This window comes from Bison bison, unplaced genomic scaffold (assembly GCF_000754665.1).
Source record: "Bison bison bison isolate TAMUID 2011002044 unplaced genomic scaffold, Bison_UMD1.0 scf7180017864073, whole genome shotgun sequence".
NCBI lineage: Eukaryota > Metazoa > Chordata > Mammalia > Artiodactyla > Bovidae > Bison > Bison bison.
The window spans coordinates 179,826-197,250 of record NW_011494645.1 but is presented as its reverse complement, the minus strand read 5'-3'; the positions used below and the strand labels follow the sequence as shown (position 1 = coordinate 197,250).

The window sequence follows — 17,425 nt, the reverse complement described above, 5'->3', positions numbered from 1 at the left end:
CTTCCTAGCATGTACTTGTGGAGAAGGCAATGGCACCCCACTCCAGTACTCTTGCCTGGAAAATGCCATGGATGGAGGAGCCTGGTAGGCTGTAGTCCATGGGGTCACTGAGAGTTGGACACAACTGAGCGACTTCACTTTCACTTTTCACTTTCATGCATTGGAGAAGGAAATGGCAACCCACTCCAGTGTTCTTGCCTGGAGAATCCCAGGGATGGGGGAGCCTAGTGGGCTGCCGTCTATGGGGTCGCACAGAGTCGGACACGACTGAAGCAACTTAGCAGCAGCAGCAGCAGCATGTACTTCTCATTCAGTCAGCACTGGAGTAGCTGTGATTTACGGAGTGTCATGCTGAATGCTTTCAGGAAGAAGTCGAGGGGACGTGTTCCCTGCCTTCTCAGGGCTGGGGGTGTCTCGTGCACGTTTATTGATGATCAGTATAGTAATGATTGTTCCAGGGGGCTGAGGAGAATCTAGTCTTTGGCTGTGCGCTTGACCTGGGGGTGCAGTGGGGTGATGACGGTCATCAGGGTGAAGAGTACAGTGATTGGCAGAGGGCTCCAGGTACTCACCACTTGGGAGTCAGACACAAGGACTGGGACCCACACTTGCAGTGCCAGTGGTCTGCCAAGCAGAGTGGGGTGGTGGTGGGGCGACTCTGGAAACGGGGGCCTAGCAGTGGAGGACCTATGAGACGTCTCGCTATAAGAGAGCCATCACAGGAATAGCAGCATGGGATGGGCAAAATCTGGTTTGACAAATGGTTTTCCTGCCTTCCCAGTGTTTTCCTGTCGTGACATAAGGGATATGACACTGTGGTCAGCTCTAGAGGCACAGGTGCCCACTGCCGCCTGGAGACGATTCTGCTGGACCCTTCTGGGGCCTCGCGTAGTTCGGAAAGCCCACCAGCAAGTGTCATGTCTCTCCATCCCTCTTAATGGTACACTTTCATCACAGTGCACTTTAGCTGCTTCCTGAAGAATCACGAACATCTTCTAATAAGTGCGCTTGAAGTGCCATGCAGAGAACACCTGCTGTTTGGAGGAGGGGACCTCACGAGGTCTGGGGACTCAGGGAAGGAAGGGGTAGCATTTGAGCATCCTTATTCTGGTAAAGTTAGGTTTAAGCTGCTGATTTTAAAATACATTAACAAGGCTAGAAGCTGGTTGGAATTTTACTATAGTAATTTTAAATAATTTCACAAGAACACTGATGCTGTTAGAACATAGCATCTTTTAAGAGGCTCATCATGGCATGGTCCACGTGTGATTCTGAGCTGATGGGCTGTGTCAGCCTTCCTGTGGGTGTCGCTAGGTGCTTCCGTCTGGTTGGAACCGTGTGACTGTGGTGTGAACTCCATGTGTCAGCTTCTCAGGGTCCTCGTTGTGACTGGACTGTGAGTGATCGCATAGAGGAAGCCTCCCCGCTCCACATCTGAGTGCATCACACAGCCTCAGCCGCCTTGCTAACCCCGAGACGGTGGCAGGGGCCCCGGCTCCCACACAGTCACCTGAGACTGCTACAGGACAGAGAAACGAGCTGGAGTCCTGAGGTCACTGTGTGTTTGGATCTGCTTGTTACTGAGGTCATGCCCACCCTAACCATTCCAGGGTCACCTGAAATTGACACCAAGTCAACGTTTTATGCAATCACATCTAAGCTTTGTTCAAGAGAATAAGCAGATGGGTGAATTTGTGTCGGGTTTTATAGTTTGACAAGTCTTTGGGGGTGTGTTTTCTCATTTAATCATTATAGCACCCCTGAACCTTCAAGAAGCTAAGTGACTGGGGTCCTCCTGCGGCATTTTAACTCTGAATTCAGGTAGTTAAAAGGTCTCTCTAGCATACTTTCAGAGGGCCTTATAGAGCTATTTTTGTGTGGAGAAATAATTTTCTATAAGTCTTGAAATATCCACGAAGTTTTTTTTAAAACTTCTGTTCAGTTCAGTCGCTCAGTCGTGTCCGACTCTGTGACCCACACCAGGCCTCCCTGTCCATCACCAACTCCCAGAGTTCACTCAGACTCATGTCCATCGAGTCAGTGATGCCATCCAGCCATCTCATCCTCTGTCGTCCCCTTCTCCTCCTGCCCCCAATCCCTCCCAGCATCAGAGTCTTTTCCAATGAGTCAACTCTTCACATGAGGTGGCCAAAGTACTGGAGTTTCAGCTTTAGCATCATTCCTTCCAAAGAAATCCCAGGGCTGATGTCCTTCAGAATGGACTGGTTGGATCTCCTTGCAGTCCAAGGGACTCTCAAGAGTCTTCTCCAACACCACAGTTCAAAAGCATCAATTCTTCGGTGCTCAGCCTTCTTCACAGTCCAACTCTCACATCCATACACTTCTGTTAAACCTTCAAAAAATGAATTGAAATTTTGAAGCATCATTTCTGAAGAAGCTATGGGCTGAGGGGGGTGGGTTATTGATTAATATAAATTATACCAGATACACGTATTAGTGTCTTGGTTTTAGATGTTTTCAGGGTTACAGGAAATGTTGAGTGGATTCTAACATGGGATGTTGCAGTTTACTCTAGAATGTTTTTAGGACCTGTGGCAGTATGGTGCTGGCAGGAAGTGGTTTCTGTGGGCCGTCTGTAAAGGGTCACTTTAATTCTCTTGCATGTATTGTTCTCCTCTCTTACTGTTTTTTTAAAATGTAACTATTCTTTTTTACAGTAGTGTAACTATTGTATTTAGTGATATCGGAGGGGTTAGATCGTAAATGCGATGATATGCAGAAACAGGAAGAGCATCAGCTAAATATGGAAAATATTTACCTGGCAGAAAATGCCTGACATAAACATAAATATGTCAGTACTCTCAAGACAGAACTCTGGGCACAGATGCTGTTGTGTTGCTGAGGGGGAATATGAAACCTCGTCCCATGAAGATGCTGAAGAGTGGTCTCGATTCTTTTCCTCTCGGGGGCCTTGCTGCCATCCTCTCACACCAGTGCTGAACGTTGGGGCCCTTGGGGGGTCGGGGGTGCACCTGGGGGCGGGCGGAGGTGCACAGGGGTGAGCTGCCCCTTGGGGAGCCCGCAGGGACTGTCCCCTTAGTGCCTTCTGCTTCTGCCATTTGGGGAAGCTGGTGTATTCAGGGGACAATGTCCGAGTTTATTTTTAAAAAGCTACAGCCAGCTCTTAAAATATTTATGGTTAATATGGGAATATACAGGGCCTGGGTTAAGTCAGCAAAAGATGACAGATCTCCGTTTGGGCAATAGTGGCAACTTTTCAAATGAGCGTTTCATGATCAGGGCTTCTAGAAGGCATGATAGGCGGAAAAGAAGGTTATTTTAGGATTCTAAAATCCTGAGGAGGAGATATTAAGAAACTATGAGATACTGAAAATCGATGGGAAAGTAGAGAAGATGGAAAGGGCTGGCTCGGGTGGTCCACAGTCACCAGATTCCTAAAAATTAAGTTTAATTTGCTGACTAGCTTGTAGAATTTGTGATAACTAACGAGTCCCATTTCTTCTGCCCTTTGGTACAAAACAGTGAGACGGTTTAAGCGGAAGCATCTTACAGCCATTGAGTGCCAACATCTCGCTCGGAGTCACTTGGCTGCGTCCCAGTCCTTTCAAAGATGGACAAGCAGAGACCCGAACCACGGTCTCTATCCTAGACCCAGAACCAAAAGAGGGGCCAGGGGTATGTCTTTCCCCCAAATACCCTGTGTTTCAGAATCTATAGTGTGTGTGGCCTTTGAGTATCTCAGTATTTGTAAATGTTGTTACTGTGATCTTACAGTCCTGTTGCAATAGTCTGACCATATGATAGAGCCTGATATAAATATTTTTTGTATTAAGCTTTATATGTAATCACTAGACCAATAAATATATCCTTGTCTCTTTCCCGTATTAAAATAGATAATTGAAAATTAGTTTGTCTCATTCAGGTCAGCGAACGGTCGTCAGTCATTCCTCGTTTCTCATGTGTTCTTTGTGGGTTCTCTGTCTAGGTCGAGGATGCCTGAGATACAGCCTTGACTTCTTCCTTGCTGGCCAGCAGCAGTGCACCAATGACATGGCCAAAAGCAATTCTGTGGGCCAGGACAGCTCTAAGGACTCAGAGGATGAAATGATCTTCGTGGCAGGGAGCCCCTGTGCCCTGCCTCCAGAGGGAGACGGAGAAGCCAGGCTGCACTCGTCAGGGTCCGCTTTGCCTGCAAGGAAGCGGTCTCGGTCCTTAGACGATGAGAGGAATCCGGCCCCAGGGACCAGTCCGTGGGATGGGGTGTCTAAGAAGACCCCATGGCATCACTCGTCCCCATCATGCACACGGCCCAGGGAAGCCAGGCCAGAAGCAGAGGTCGGGGTGGGGCAGCTCACCGTGCAGCCTGGAGAACCCAGCCAGGAGGTGGAGGACATTGGTCCAGACCCTGTTCCTGACTCTCACTACGGGCTCCTTGGGACCTTGCCCTGCCAGGAGCCCCGAGCCACATCTGCAGCCTGCCCAGCGAGGTCCTGAGGCACATCTTTGCTTTCCTGCCCGTGGAAGACCTCTATTGGAACCTGAGCTTGGTGTGCCGCCTCTGGAGGGAGGTCATCAGTGATCCGCTGGTATGGAACGCGCTCTTCGTTCTCTGATGTTTGCTCTAAATCTTCACGGATTCGCCTCACTTAACGCGTCCTCCTGACGATGGCATTTCTTCAGAAATGTTAGTGTCCGTTGTCCTCTAGAATCAAATCCCAACCCCTGGAGGCACCTGAGACCTTCCGTGTGTGTCCCACCTTATTATTTATTCCAGGCTCACTGCTGACATCTCTCCAGTCCACTCTGGTATTCTGTCCACAGCACACAATGTGCTGCCTCTCAGCTGGGGACTGTGTGGTACTGCCCTTACGTGGATCTAATCTGCACCCCACAGCTGACCAGTCCAAAGAGCCCCTCATATCTCTGTTGACATCTCACCTCTTCCAGGCTGCACTCCAAGTAACTCCTCTTCCCACGGAAGGCACCCTCTCTCTTCCTTACGCTATTATAGTGATTTATACCTCTGTTCAAGCCTGCGATGTTCTGCTATGATCTTAGAGAGCCTTCCTCCTTCATTTAACATTAGAGCACTGCTGGAGGGCTGGCTGTCCTGTTTGTGCATTCTCCACTGTGTGTTCCACTGTGTCTCACAATAGTTTACACGTATTAATAGGAGGTGATTGCTAAATGAGTGTTGCATGTAGTCACAGGAGTACCTTCTGAGAATAACACAGGGGCAACCCACACTCTCAGAAAGGATTTCCTGGTACTGTTAGCCCACAGCCCATGCTTCCGTTTGTTGTGTCATTATACTTCTCAGGTTCAGGTCTCCAGGAGGGCTAGGAGAATGTTCTGCTTAGCTAGTGTGTCCCTTAGACCAGCCATTGGGAATAAGCCAGAGGTAGAGTTTAACCCGGAGAACCAGTGGCAACCACTCCAGTGTTCTTGCCTGGAAAATCCCAGGGACGGTAGAGCCTGGTGGGCTGCCGTCTATGGGGTCGTGCAGAGTCAGACACGACTGAAGTGACATAGCAGCAGCAGCAGAGTTTAATCCATTCTTCAAATGTGTGTGTTTAGTCACTCAGTTTCGTCCAACTCTTTGTGACCCCACGGATGTAACCCACCGGGCTCCTCTGTCCATGGGATTCTCCAGGCAAGGATACTGGAGTGGGTTGCCATGCCCTCCTCCAGGGGATCTTCCCAACCTAGGGATCGAACCCAAGTCTCCCACATTGCAGGCAGATTCTTTACCGAGTGAGAAGTTGAAAACCTTGGGGATGGAGGGCAAGGTGGATATGTTAAGAGTTAATACATTTCTCTTCCAAGCCCAAAGGATTTTGGAGGAAATTTCTCATTGCTCTTGCTCCATATTTTGCTTGGGTGTCTTGTCTCCTACCTTCAGACAAATATCTTTCTGTTTTTAGTTGTGAACTTTATTTTGGGTCAGTATTAAGGTCTCTGGTGGGAAATGGGGATAAGTGAGGGTTCCTGCCGTTCTGCTTGAGAAGATTTTGGGACGATATCACAGCTTATTCTTACATCTTAAAATGTTAGAACAATGCCCTTTATATCATCACCAGCAATGACATGATGGTGTTACTTTGAGTGACCTTCTCACAGCTCTCATTTTATTTCTTGTGGTATCTTTGTCTGCCTTTGGTATAAGGTTATGCTGGCCTCAGAATAAGTCTGGGGTGCTCCCTCCTCTTCAGTTATTTTGAAGAATTTGAGGGGGATTGATACTACTTCTTTAAATGTTCAGTAGAATTTTTCAATGAAGCAATCTAGTCGTGGGTGCTTCCTTTTTGGGAGACTTGATTATTAATCCAGTCTCCTTACTCATTGGGCTTCCCTGGTGGCTCAGATGGTAAAGAGCCCATCTGCAATGAAGTTGACCCAGGTTTGATCCCTGGGTGGGGAAGATTCCCCTGGACCAGGAAATGGCAACCCACTCCAGTAGTCTTGCCTGGAAAATCCCATGGATGGAGGAGCCTGGCGGGCTCATTATTGATCTGTTCAGATTTTGTTTCTCCATGATTTGGTCTTGGTAGGTTGTGTGTTCCTAGGGATTTATTTACTTCCTCTAGAGTGTCTGGTTGGTTGACCTGCAGTTATTTGAAGTATTCTTACAACCCTTCTTATTTCTGTGACATCAGTTGTACCATTGCTCTTTCATTTCTGATTTTGGTTATTTAAATCTTCCCTTTTTTTCATAATGTATCTAATCGTTGTCAATTTTGTTGATCTTTTAAAAAAAACTCTTATTAGTTTTATTGATTTTTCCCCTATTTTTCTATTCTTTATTCCATTTATTTCTCCTCTATAGTCTCTTTTATTTCCTTCCTTCTGCTAGTTTTGGGTTTAGTTTGTTCTTTTTCTAGTTCCTTTAGGTGTAAATTTAGGTTGTTGATTTGTGATCTTTTTTAATGTAATTTTTGTAGCTATAAACTTAACTCTTAGCATTGCTTGCATTTCATCCCATGCATTTTAGTACCTCTGTTTTTATTTGTCTCAAGATGTTTTCTAATTTCTTTGTGATTTCCCTTTGGACCCATTGGTTGCTTTGAAAATGTGTTGTTTAATTTTCTTATATTTGTGGGTTTTCCAGTTTTCTTTCTGCTGCTAATTTCCAGTTTCATTCTGTAGTGATTGAAAAACATACTTTCTATAATTTCAGTCTTTTAAAATGGATTAAAACTTATTTCATGGCCACATACATGATCTATCCTGGACAGCGTTCTATGTGTACTTGAGAAGATTGTATGCTGTGGTTGGGTAGAGTGTTCTTTATATGTCAGTTGGGTTCAATTGGTCTAGTGTTGTTTGTGCTATCTGTTCTTGAAAGTGGAGCATCAGAGTCTCTTGTTGTCTGTTTCTCTCTTCAGTTCTGCCCGTATGTGCTTCTTAGATTTAGGACGTTGATATTTGGTACATGTTTATTTATAATTGTTACAGCTCCTTGGTGAACTGACCCTTTTATCCTTATATACTCTTCTTCTTTGTCTCTCCTAAAATTTTTGACTCACAGTCTGTTTTGTTTACTATTAGTATAGCTGCAGCTCTCATGTTGTTTAATCCAAGTTGAAACCCTGAGTCATTAGTGTCTTAACAGGCACCAGACTGTTTCAGACAGGAAAGCTGAAGCTCTAGCTCTCCCCAGATTCTGTAACAAATTGGTGTTGGAACCAAGAAACTGATACCCACCTTCTCGTTTTCGACTAGAATCTGTGTGATGTTTCTGCCCTTTTGTCCAGCTGTTGAGTTGTGAGCTGTAGTTGTTTTCTAAACAGCTGTCTATATATGTAGCCTGGTCTCTAATAGCCATTGCCTGCATGTCGTTTTGGATTTCTTAAACTATCTAGTTCATTCCTTGGAAAAAGCTGTACCACCGATACCTGATGAATGAAGAGCAAGCCGTCAGCAAGGTGGATGGCATCCTGTCGAGCTACGGCATAGAGAAGGAGTCGGACCTGTGTGTGCTGAACCTCATCCGGTAAGTCACCGTCCTGTGGGAGGAAGTGGGTTTCTGAAGTCCCTTCTGAGAGATCAGCACTTAATGGATCATTTCCCCACGGACACTGCTGTGAATGTCTTAACAGCTACACAGCCACCACGAAGTGCTCCCCGAGTGTGGACCCTGGACAGGCGTTGTGGAGTCTGAGGGATCACCTCCTCCTCCCCGAGGCAGAGGCCTGCGTGCGCCAACACCTCCCTGACCTCTGTGCTGCCCCTGCCGTACGTGAAGAGGCTGTGGGGAGGGCTGGGGAGGCGGCGCCTTTTCTCTTTGGAAGAGAATGTCTTGGTGGTCAGGTGTGGCTGAAGGTTGTTTTAGATTTATTTAAAAAATCTTCCTTAAATCTCTGCTTTGAAGCCTTAAGCTTTGTCATTGGTCCCATAGAGAAATAAATGGCCACAGATTCTTTAATTTGGAAGGAATTTTAAAAAGCATTTCATCCAGTTTTCTATCCTATTGAGCAGTTTCAACAAAGTATGGTCACCTAAGCCTCCAAACACTTTGATTTTAAGAGTTTCTTTACAAGGCAGCCCATTGTATTGGTGACAACTTGGGTTTTCTGAAAGTGAAAGTCGCTCAGTCACGTCCAACTCTTTGCGACCCCATGGATTATACAGTCCATGGAATTCTCTAGGCCAGAATATTGGAGTGGGTAGCCTTTCCCTTCCCCAGGTCGTCTTCCCAACCCATGGATTGAACCCAGGTCTCACGCATTGCAGTTGGATCCTTTACCAGCTGAGCCGCAAGGGAAGCCCAGAGAAATGACAGGCTTTGTACTGACACATGGTGAGTTACTGAGATGCTGGAAATAGTCCTCAGTGTCCTGACTCCATCTTCTGGAATTGTCATCTAGATCAAGGGTTCTTCTTAAATGTTCTCTTGGAAACCGCGTGCAACCCCAACCTTATTCTGCAACCAGTGGAAGGTTGGAAATCTAGCCCTGTGCATTTCTCTGCCTTTAGTGAAGTGGCTGTCGATGGTGGAGTGAGGTTTGTTTCACAGGACGGTTGTAGTGAGAAATGTGCAGAACTTTCCTTTCGTGGATATGTTTTTAACAGGGAGGCTTGCAAGGAGTTAGGAATAGTAGTATCTATTTTTGATATATCCGTGTTAGTGAATGTTTTCTCAGACATTAATAAATGGAGCATACTGTGTCCATAATCATACACTTTGAATAATTTATTTACTATTTATTAAACTTAATATTTAATAAATATTTTAAAAAATTCTACCCATCTTTTCTTTTTTTTTAAAAAGTTTTTAAAATTTATTTGCCTGCATGGGGTCTTAGTTGCAGTATGTGGGATCTTTTAGTTGTGGTATGTGAACTCTTAGCTGTGTCATGGGGATCTGGTTCCTGATCAAGGACCAACCCCGGGCCCCTGCCATTGGGAGTGCAGAGTCTTAGCCACTGGACCACCAGGGAAGTTCCATTAATAAGTTATTAAATAATCGTAATGTAAAGTAAGTAGTAGATTAGCATTTCTTTTTAAAAATTTGTTTTTTAGGCTGTGCTGGGTCTGCACTGCTGCACGGGCTTTTCTTTATTTGAAGCAAGCAGGGGCTGCTCTCCCGTTGTGATGCTCAGGCCTCTCATTGCAGTGGCTTCTCTTGTGGCTCACAGGCTCGTGGGCGAGTGGGCTTAAATAGTTGCTGCTCACAGGCTGCAGGGTAGAGGCTCAGCAGTTGTGGCACACAGGCTTAGCTGCTCTGCGGCATGTGGGATCTTTCTGGATCAGGGATCAGACCCGTGTCTCCTGCATTGGCAAGTGGATTCCTTCCCACTGAGCCACCAGGGAAGGGCAATAGTAAATTAACATCTTCATGCCATTGAATTGTCAGCCTTGATTTCTCTGTAAAGACTGCTGTTTTCTTTTTACGCGCCTTTTTGGCACATTTATTAGTAAGCTTGTTGGACTTGAGTGTCTGGACCTGAGAGCTCACACTGACCTGGGTGGGGAGAGTGTGGATTACCTCTGTGCAGGGTCTTATATATTAGGGACTTTATAAATATCATTCAGTCAACGGAAACTGGGAAGTCAGATCCAAAAGTGATGAGAAGAAAGGAATCCAGGGTAAGAGGAGACGTTCCTGTCGTTTCCCAAGTGTCATTTGGGAAGTTGGCCTCCTTTCAGAGGGTCTGTAGGAGACACGTGAACCCTGAGCCTGACTTTCCTCGTTGTCGTCCCGTGTGCTTCTCACCAACTGTTTCGGGTCTGCTCTCTCACCCCCCTGCCTCCCTCCTCAGGGCGTCAATGTGTGGGCCTTGGTGGCGGCCATCGTCCTCCTGTCTAGCAGCGTCAGCGACATCCAGCAGCTGCTCTTCTGCCTGCGGCGACCCAGCTCCACTGTGACCGTGCCGGACGTCACCGAGACCCTGTACTGCATCGCCGTGTTGCTCTATGCCATGCGGGAGAAGGGGATCAGCATCAGCAACCGGTACGGGCCCCGGGCGAGCTCCCCACCCACCGCGCCCTGGGTTCTCGGAGAGACCAGAGTGCGATGGTGCCAGCAAGCGAGCACACTCCAGGGACAGGAGGCGCTGTTCAGTCACGCAGCGTCCTGGGGCCGTGTGCGCACTCACGGCTGCGTCCTGTTCCCCAGAGAGCATGTGCCAGTCTCTCTGGCCCCTGCAGCCAGGCCTCTCTCCCAGAACATGCTCTCCAGATATTGACCTGCACTGCTGCTTACCATCAACATTGCAGCTAAAGACACCACAGCTCTTGGTATATTTAAGCCCTTTGCTTCTCTTTTTTTTTTTTTGTAAAATAATGGTACATATTTTCTTTTTTAGCAACAGGAGTCTGAGGAAAAATAATATACAGGTTGTGACTGAATATGAAAATCTCTAATCTCCTTTCTTCCTGTTAGGATTCACTACAACATTTTCTATTGCCTGTATCTTCAGGAGAATTCCTGTGCTCAGGCCTCAGGAGACAAAGAGGAACCGTCGGTCTGGCCGGGGTATGTCCGTCTGTAGATGTGTTGTAGTGTGTTGGCCCCTTTGATTCGTGACTGTCACACTTAAGGAGAAAAAGGGTTTTGTATTAAGCACTTTATTGAGTTATAGTTTACATTACATAAAAATCACCCATTTTAATTGTTAAATTCAGTAATTTTTAGTAGATTTACTGAATGTTCAGCTAACATCATAATCTAGTTTTAGAACGTTTTTACCACTCTAAAGGACCACCCTCTCCTTTTTCTCTTTTCCTTAAAGAAGAGAGCGTTCTTTTTTAAAAATAATTTTATTTTTTAAAATTTTTGGCTCTGTTGGGTCTTCACTGCTGCACAGGCTTTTCTCTAGCTGCAGTGAGCAGGATCTACTCCTTAGTTACGATGTGCAGGCTTCTCACTGTGGTGCCTTCTCTTGTGGAACCACGGGCTCTAGGCACTTAGTAGTTGTGACTTGCAGGCTCTAGAGCGCAGGCTTGACAGTTGTGGCTGATAGGCTTGGTTGCTCCATGGCATGTGGGATCTTCCAGGACTGGAGAGTGAACTTGTCTCTCCTGCATTGGCAGGTGGATTCTTATCCACTGCGCCACCAGGAAAGTCCCTTCTTCTTTTTTTTCCTCGTTAAATTTTATTCATTCCATTTGGTTTCCTATTGGGTTTTTGGTAGTCTATCCCCTGATCTTTTCAATTCCTTGCTCTTTTCCTAATTTCTCTTCTGTAATGATTAGAAAGAAAACAACCATCCAGCTGACACATGAACAACAGCTGATCCTAAGCCATAAGATGGAGCCTCTCCAGGTGGTGAAAATAATGGCATTTGCAGGTAAGGGGCTGCCGCTCCTGAAGGCCTCTCGTTGTTGCCTCCCCCTTCCCTCTACCTGCTGGAGTATCTTACCATCACCTGCTATTCCCCTGCTGCAATTAAATCATCTAAAAAGCAGTTGTCAAGGAATAATTGCGTTTTCTTACCACTCCAGCGAGCATCCACCCTGGAGTTCCTGGGGGCAGATGGTCCATAGTTTGTGGGATTGACCCAGCCTGTCACGTGTCATCGTGTCTGTTCACACACGGGTGGCTGTGGGGCAGCAGGTCATATGATTGTCTTGTTCAGACAACGTCAGGAGCTCCTGGCTTTCTGTAGGGTGAAACCTAGAAGGGCTTCTACCTTCTAATTCTAACCTGCATCCCCAGAGGTGTGGTCCAGTGTTTTGCCTCGACCAGCTAATTGTCCTAGCTGGCTCCCAAAGTACTTGGTCACTCTTTGTGTGACCTTTGCTCACAGTGCTTTTTCTCCCTGTGTGTTACATGCACACGGTTGAGGAGCAGACTAAAGTTCAAGGAAATCAATGGCCCCTCGCTAGAGCAGCTGGGGCTGCAACCCCAACCTAGGTGGCTCTGTCTCAACTCTGCTGCTCCCTTCACTGCTTGGCTTTTAGTTCTCATCTGTGGAGTGGAGAACTTGCCACTCTTGGGTCCCAGGCCGGTGGCAAGATAAGCATGGGGAGATCCTGATTAGAGTCCCATTGGAGCAGTTCTTCCTGGTCAGAGAGTGACCTCCCTTCCTCTTGGCATCTCCAGGCACCGGGAAGACCTCCACGCTGGTCAAGTATGCTGAGAAGTGGTCTCAGAGCAGGTTTCTATACGTGACCTTCAACAAGAGTATTGCCAAGCAGGCGGAGCGCGTTTTCCCCAGCAACGTCATCTGCAAGACCTTCCACTCCATGGCCTATGGTCACATCGGGCGCAAGTGAGCATCACGGTGCCGCTTTCAGATTACAGTCAGCGCACCACAGTGATGGGAAAACGTAGTGCCTTATCTCTGTTTACAGGCAGGGAATATAAGGAAAGATTTAGTGATTTATACTTTTACCCCAGAGAGATACATTGTCAACTGAGGGAGGCATGCTCGTGTCTCTGGAGTTGAGGCACAGGTCAGACGACAATGTCTGAAGTCCCAGGTGCCACCAGCCTGGTTGATCAGTTCAGGTTCTACTTGGAAGTGGGAGGGGAGAGGATGAGGGGCGCTAGACCCAGGCTCCAGGGCCTCTGAGCCGCGCCCCATGGGATGAGAAGGCTGCAGGGAGGTTCAAGGTCCTCCCGGGGCCTCCTGGAGTTGGGGCCACACCATGAAACAGCGGTGTCTGCTGTGAGCCCCTTTGTCTCCTGAGTTATTAGATCTGAATTCTGGAAAGCCTAGAGGAGCCCTTTCTGGTCCTGCAGGGGCCTCACTCAGCCCCTCGCTGGTTTCCTTACCTGGAGGAGCCACTGCCAGCAACCTGGTGGTGTCATTTGGAGAGAAGGTAGGGAGGCCTGGGGGCGCACAAGTCCTGTGTGGCCAGGAAGGCCGACCCTGTGCCCTCGGGACGTGCGTTGCAGGTACCAGTTGAAGAAGAAGCTGAATCTCTTCAAGTTAACACCCTTCATGGTCAACTCCGTCCTCACTGAAGGGAAGGGTGGCTTCATCAGGGCCAAGCTCGTGTGCAAGACTCTGGAAAACTTCTTCGCCTCTGCTGACGAGGAGCTGACAATCGACCATGTGCCCATCTGGTGCAAAAACACCCAGGGGCAACGAGTCATGGTGGAACAGAGCGAAAAGCTGGTGAGCGGCTCAGTCTCCCTGGAGTTAAGGCTTGGGAGGTTGAGGGCGTGACCTGGGGTCGAGTTGTCCCAGCCTTTGGTGTCTTCAGAACTGCTGGCGGGAGGCAGAGGCGGAGGCAGGCCACAGGCGGGTGTGGCAGCAGGGTGTCCACGGTCTTCTGTGAAGTGTGGTCCTCTCCCGTGGTCCTCAGCCTGGCCTGCACTGCATCAACAGGGCTCAGTCATTGATCACTGTTTTTTTTCCCTCACTCCCACTGCACAGCATGTGGGATCCTAATTCCCTGACTGGGGATCTAGCATGTGCTCCGTGGAGTAGAAGCACAGAGTCCTCATCTCCAGACTGCTAGGGAAGTCCCTGGTCACTCTCCTTATGAATTATAATCACCATGGGTCATAAATCTAGAGGAATCATCCAGCCCCTCCTGGTTCGTTGGATGCTGTGCTCCCTGAGAGATGCTCTGCCGCTGGGTGTGGTCCAGCCCTGGCTGCTTGCTGGCTGGGTGCCTGATGGTGTCACAAGGCCCTCATGCAGCCAGGGGAGGTCAGGGAGGGGCCGCCACTCACCATGTGCTGGAGCCTTCTCTCTGACCCCTGCTCACACGTGAACCCCATATTTCTGGGCCCTGACCTTGGCGTCACTGTGTCACTTGCTTTCTAGAACGGAGTCCTCGAAGCGAGCCGGCTTTGGGACAACATGCGAAAGTTGGGCGAGTGCAGGGAGGAGGCTTACCATATGACGCACGATGGTACGCATGGGCCTGTCCTGACCCCTGACCCCACGTGGACCCACCTCACCCCGTGTTCTGACCCTTCTGCCCCTTCTCCTAGGCTACTTGAAACTCTGGCAGCTCAGCAAGCCCCTGCTGGCCTCTTTTGATGCCATCTTTGTGGACGAGGCCCAGGACTGCACCCCAGGTGATAAAGCATTTGGGACACCAGTAATTTCAAACACATAGAAACTGCGTCACGCATGTGTCAGAGGACATATATGCAGTGAGTCCGTGGTTCTTAATCTGTAGTAGGAGAAGGGGTGTCTGATGCTTAGTCACTCTGAAATCCTTTACTCTTTGATTCCAGATTTCAACAGTCTCTGCCCTCACCTCCACCCAAAGGAGACTTATTTTTCTCTAAATATTTTGCTTGGGTTATTCTTAAAATATTGGCTGAGCCTAAGTCATCACATTATTAGGACAAAGACTCACGCCGAAGGGAAAAGGTAGTCAATTCAGAATGAACAAGGTTTTTTTTTTTCTAGTGGCTGATAGAAAATAATGTGACTTGGTAGGTTATCCTTAGGCCCCAAGTTATTATATTAAAGAGGATAATTTGCATCATTTTATATTTGCCTCTGTGATTTCTTAGACACAGTCGCATGTTCAGGAGTAAAAATAATCTGCATTCATAGGATTAGAAACTGTCTGTTATAAGCTTGTTTCTTCAGGACTTCTGGATGGTTCGTGGTTAGGACACTGCAGGGGACGCGGGTTCAATTCCTGGTCAGGAACTGAGATCTTACATGCCTCGCAGCATTTCCAGAAATAAATACATGAATGAAAATTGTTTCCTTGGACTGAGTGCATGTGCCCTGCAGGGAAGGATGCCTTGCCACCCAGTGTGCAAGTGTTCTCGCCCTCTGCTGTCTTCCGTTTGGTTTCTTTTTGCTGTGTGGGTGGGCCTTGCATCAGAGCGCTTACTTGCCCCTTCTGGATTGCAGCCATCATGAACATCGTTCTGTCTCAGCCCTGTGGGAAGATCTTCGTGGGAGACCCCCACCAGCAGATCTACACCTTCCGCGGCGCCGTGAATGCTCTGTTCACGGTCCCTCACACACACGTCTTCTATCTCACACAGGTAAGACTCTTCTTTGCTTCCCAGCCCCCAGACGCATGTACACGTACACACACACAACACATGCACAAGCCTGTGTGGGGCTCCCCACCCCGGTTTTCCAGTGCTGCCTGTGTGCCGGGCCCTGTGCAAGGTTTTGCCTGAGCTCACAGCGTGCAGCAAATCCACGCCTCTTAAGTAGGGGCTCTCCGTGGTTCTCGGGGGTCTGCAGAGTCAGAACGGTTTTCAAAATAGTCACTTGCCTTTTGCGCCTTGTTGACATTTGCACTGACGATGCAGAGCCTGTAGTGAGCCGTGGCCTCAGTGCCAGCCCGCCCTTGTAGTCTCTATTCTTCAATGCAAGGCGCTCACTAAGAGCATCCCTGATAGCAGAGGGAAGAAAGTCTCTGTCCTGCAGACCCTGAGCCCATCTCTCCAGCAGTCCGTGTGCAGAATGGGAAGGAGAGGGACACCCTCCTGCCCCTGCAGTGTGCTGGCCGCTCTCTCACCTGGGGCACTTCTGTGACTGTGCTGTGAGCTCCACCAGCTGCTGCTTCCTTTTGTACTTGAATGAACAGTCGACAGACCAACTCTGGTTGTTCAGACTTGGGGATTTGGCATTTTCTCAAGAATGAATGCGATAAGCCGCGTCTTCAAGGGGAACAGCTAACAAATGTTCATTGCCAAAAAAGTCTTGCTTTCAAGTGAAATCCAGATTTTGAAAAATTGGTTTCCAGCACGAGCACAGCAACCCTTGGAGCCTTGATTGCCCGGAAAGGCTCTTAAATACTCCACTGTTTTCTGCAACCATCTGTGTGAAGCTGGACACCCACAGAGCCCCAAGAATCGGCTCTCCTAAGCTGGGAACTAAAGACATTTGCAAAAATGTAAAAGCAGTGCCACTCTTGTCTCTAAAATATTTTTTTGGAGGGGAGGAGACTACAGTTTTTGAGAAATGTGTTCTTTGTGTTTTCATGTAATGAGATTATTGTTAAATTGACTAAAATTGCTAACGTGGTAATTGTAGATAGATAAAACTCACATAAATACAAGCTTCCTTGGGTCCTCACTAGTTTTCTGAAGCATGAGGAAGTCCTGAGACGGAAATCTGTGGGAACCACTGGTTTTAGGGAGCTCCCAGTTAGGGAGCGTGCGTGGTGCCGGCACACACGGACGTCATCCGCACCGTGCATTCTGCTCCAGGGAGCCCTGGGCCCCAGTCTGTGACGCTGTTCCCCAGGCTTTCTCTTACCGTTTGCTCTAGCGATCTAGGATGACGTCAGCGCAGAGGAATTTTTTTTAATGGATGTTTTTAGTTTCAGATTTTAGCGATCTAGGACGACATCAGCGCAGAGGAATTTTTTTTAATGGACGTTTTTGGTTTCAGATTTAGAAAAAAGTCAAGAAGACAGTACGGACAGTTCTTAAACATGCTGCACTCAGCGTCCTCCAGTATTCAGGTGATGAGTTTGCCACAATTAATGTGTCAGTGTGGGCACGTTATTATCAACTAAAGTCCACAGTTTATTCAGATTCCCTGGTTCTTACCAAATGTCCTTTTCCTGTTCCAGACTTTTATTCAGATGACCCCACTGCATTTAGTTGTCAAGTCTTCTAGGCTCCTGTTGACTATGCTCTGTGGTTTCTCCAGGTTGCCTTGGTCCTGGTGACCTTGAAGGGCACCATTTAGGTGTCTTGTCACATGCCCCTCTGATGGCATTTGTCTGGTGGTTACACTGATATTTGGGTCCATACCATCAACATGATTTACAATTGATGATGTTGTCTTGGTGCCCTGGCTGAGCTGGGGTGTGGCAAGTGATTCTACTGTGACGTGACCCCCCCACCCACCCTCACCTCTGTCTCCCCTTTCCACACTGTGTGCCCTGAAAGGAAGTCATGGCTCACAGCCCTCAGTTAAGAACAAGAGTTGGAATATCCACATAGATTGTTTGGAATTCTTCTGTGAAGGAGATACTTTGTCTTCTCTTCAGTTTATTTATTTATTCATTTATTTGTTTGTATCAGCATGGACTTGTGGATCTTGAT

The 17,425-nt window shown here is 47.8% G+C and overlaps 1 protein-coding gene across 1 annotated transcript in view; it reads left to right on the top strand.

The window, feature by feature from the left end:
* Nucleotides 1-17,425, top strand: part of FBXO18 (F-box protein, helicase, 18) — a 34,718-nt gene that overhangs the window by 3,675 nt on the left and 13,618 nt on the right. The window contains 13 exon segments of the mRNA XM_010837471.1: nucleotides 3,505-3,657; nucleotides 3,968-4,438; nucleotides 4,441-4,568; nucleotides 7,845-7,975; nucleotides 8,082-8,217; nucleotides 10,245-10,435; nucleotides 10,868-10,960; nucleotides 11,680-11,774; nucleotides 12,530-12,698; nucleotides 13,328-13,550; nucleotides 14,208-14,295; nucleotides 14,378-14,464; nucleotides 15,264-15,400. Of these exon segments, the coding sequence (XP_010835773.1) occupies nucleotides 3,505-3,657; nucleotides 3,968-4,438; nucleotides 4,441-4,568; nucleotides 7,845-7,975; nucleotides 8,082-8,217; nucleotides 10,245-10,435; nucleotides 10,868-10,960; nucleotides 11,680-11,774; nucleotides 12,530-12,698; nucleotides 13,328-13,550; nucleotides 14,208-14,295; nucleotides 14,378-14,464; nucleotides 15,264-15,400 (2,102 nt within the window).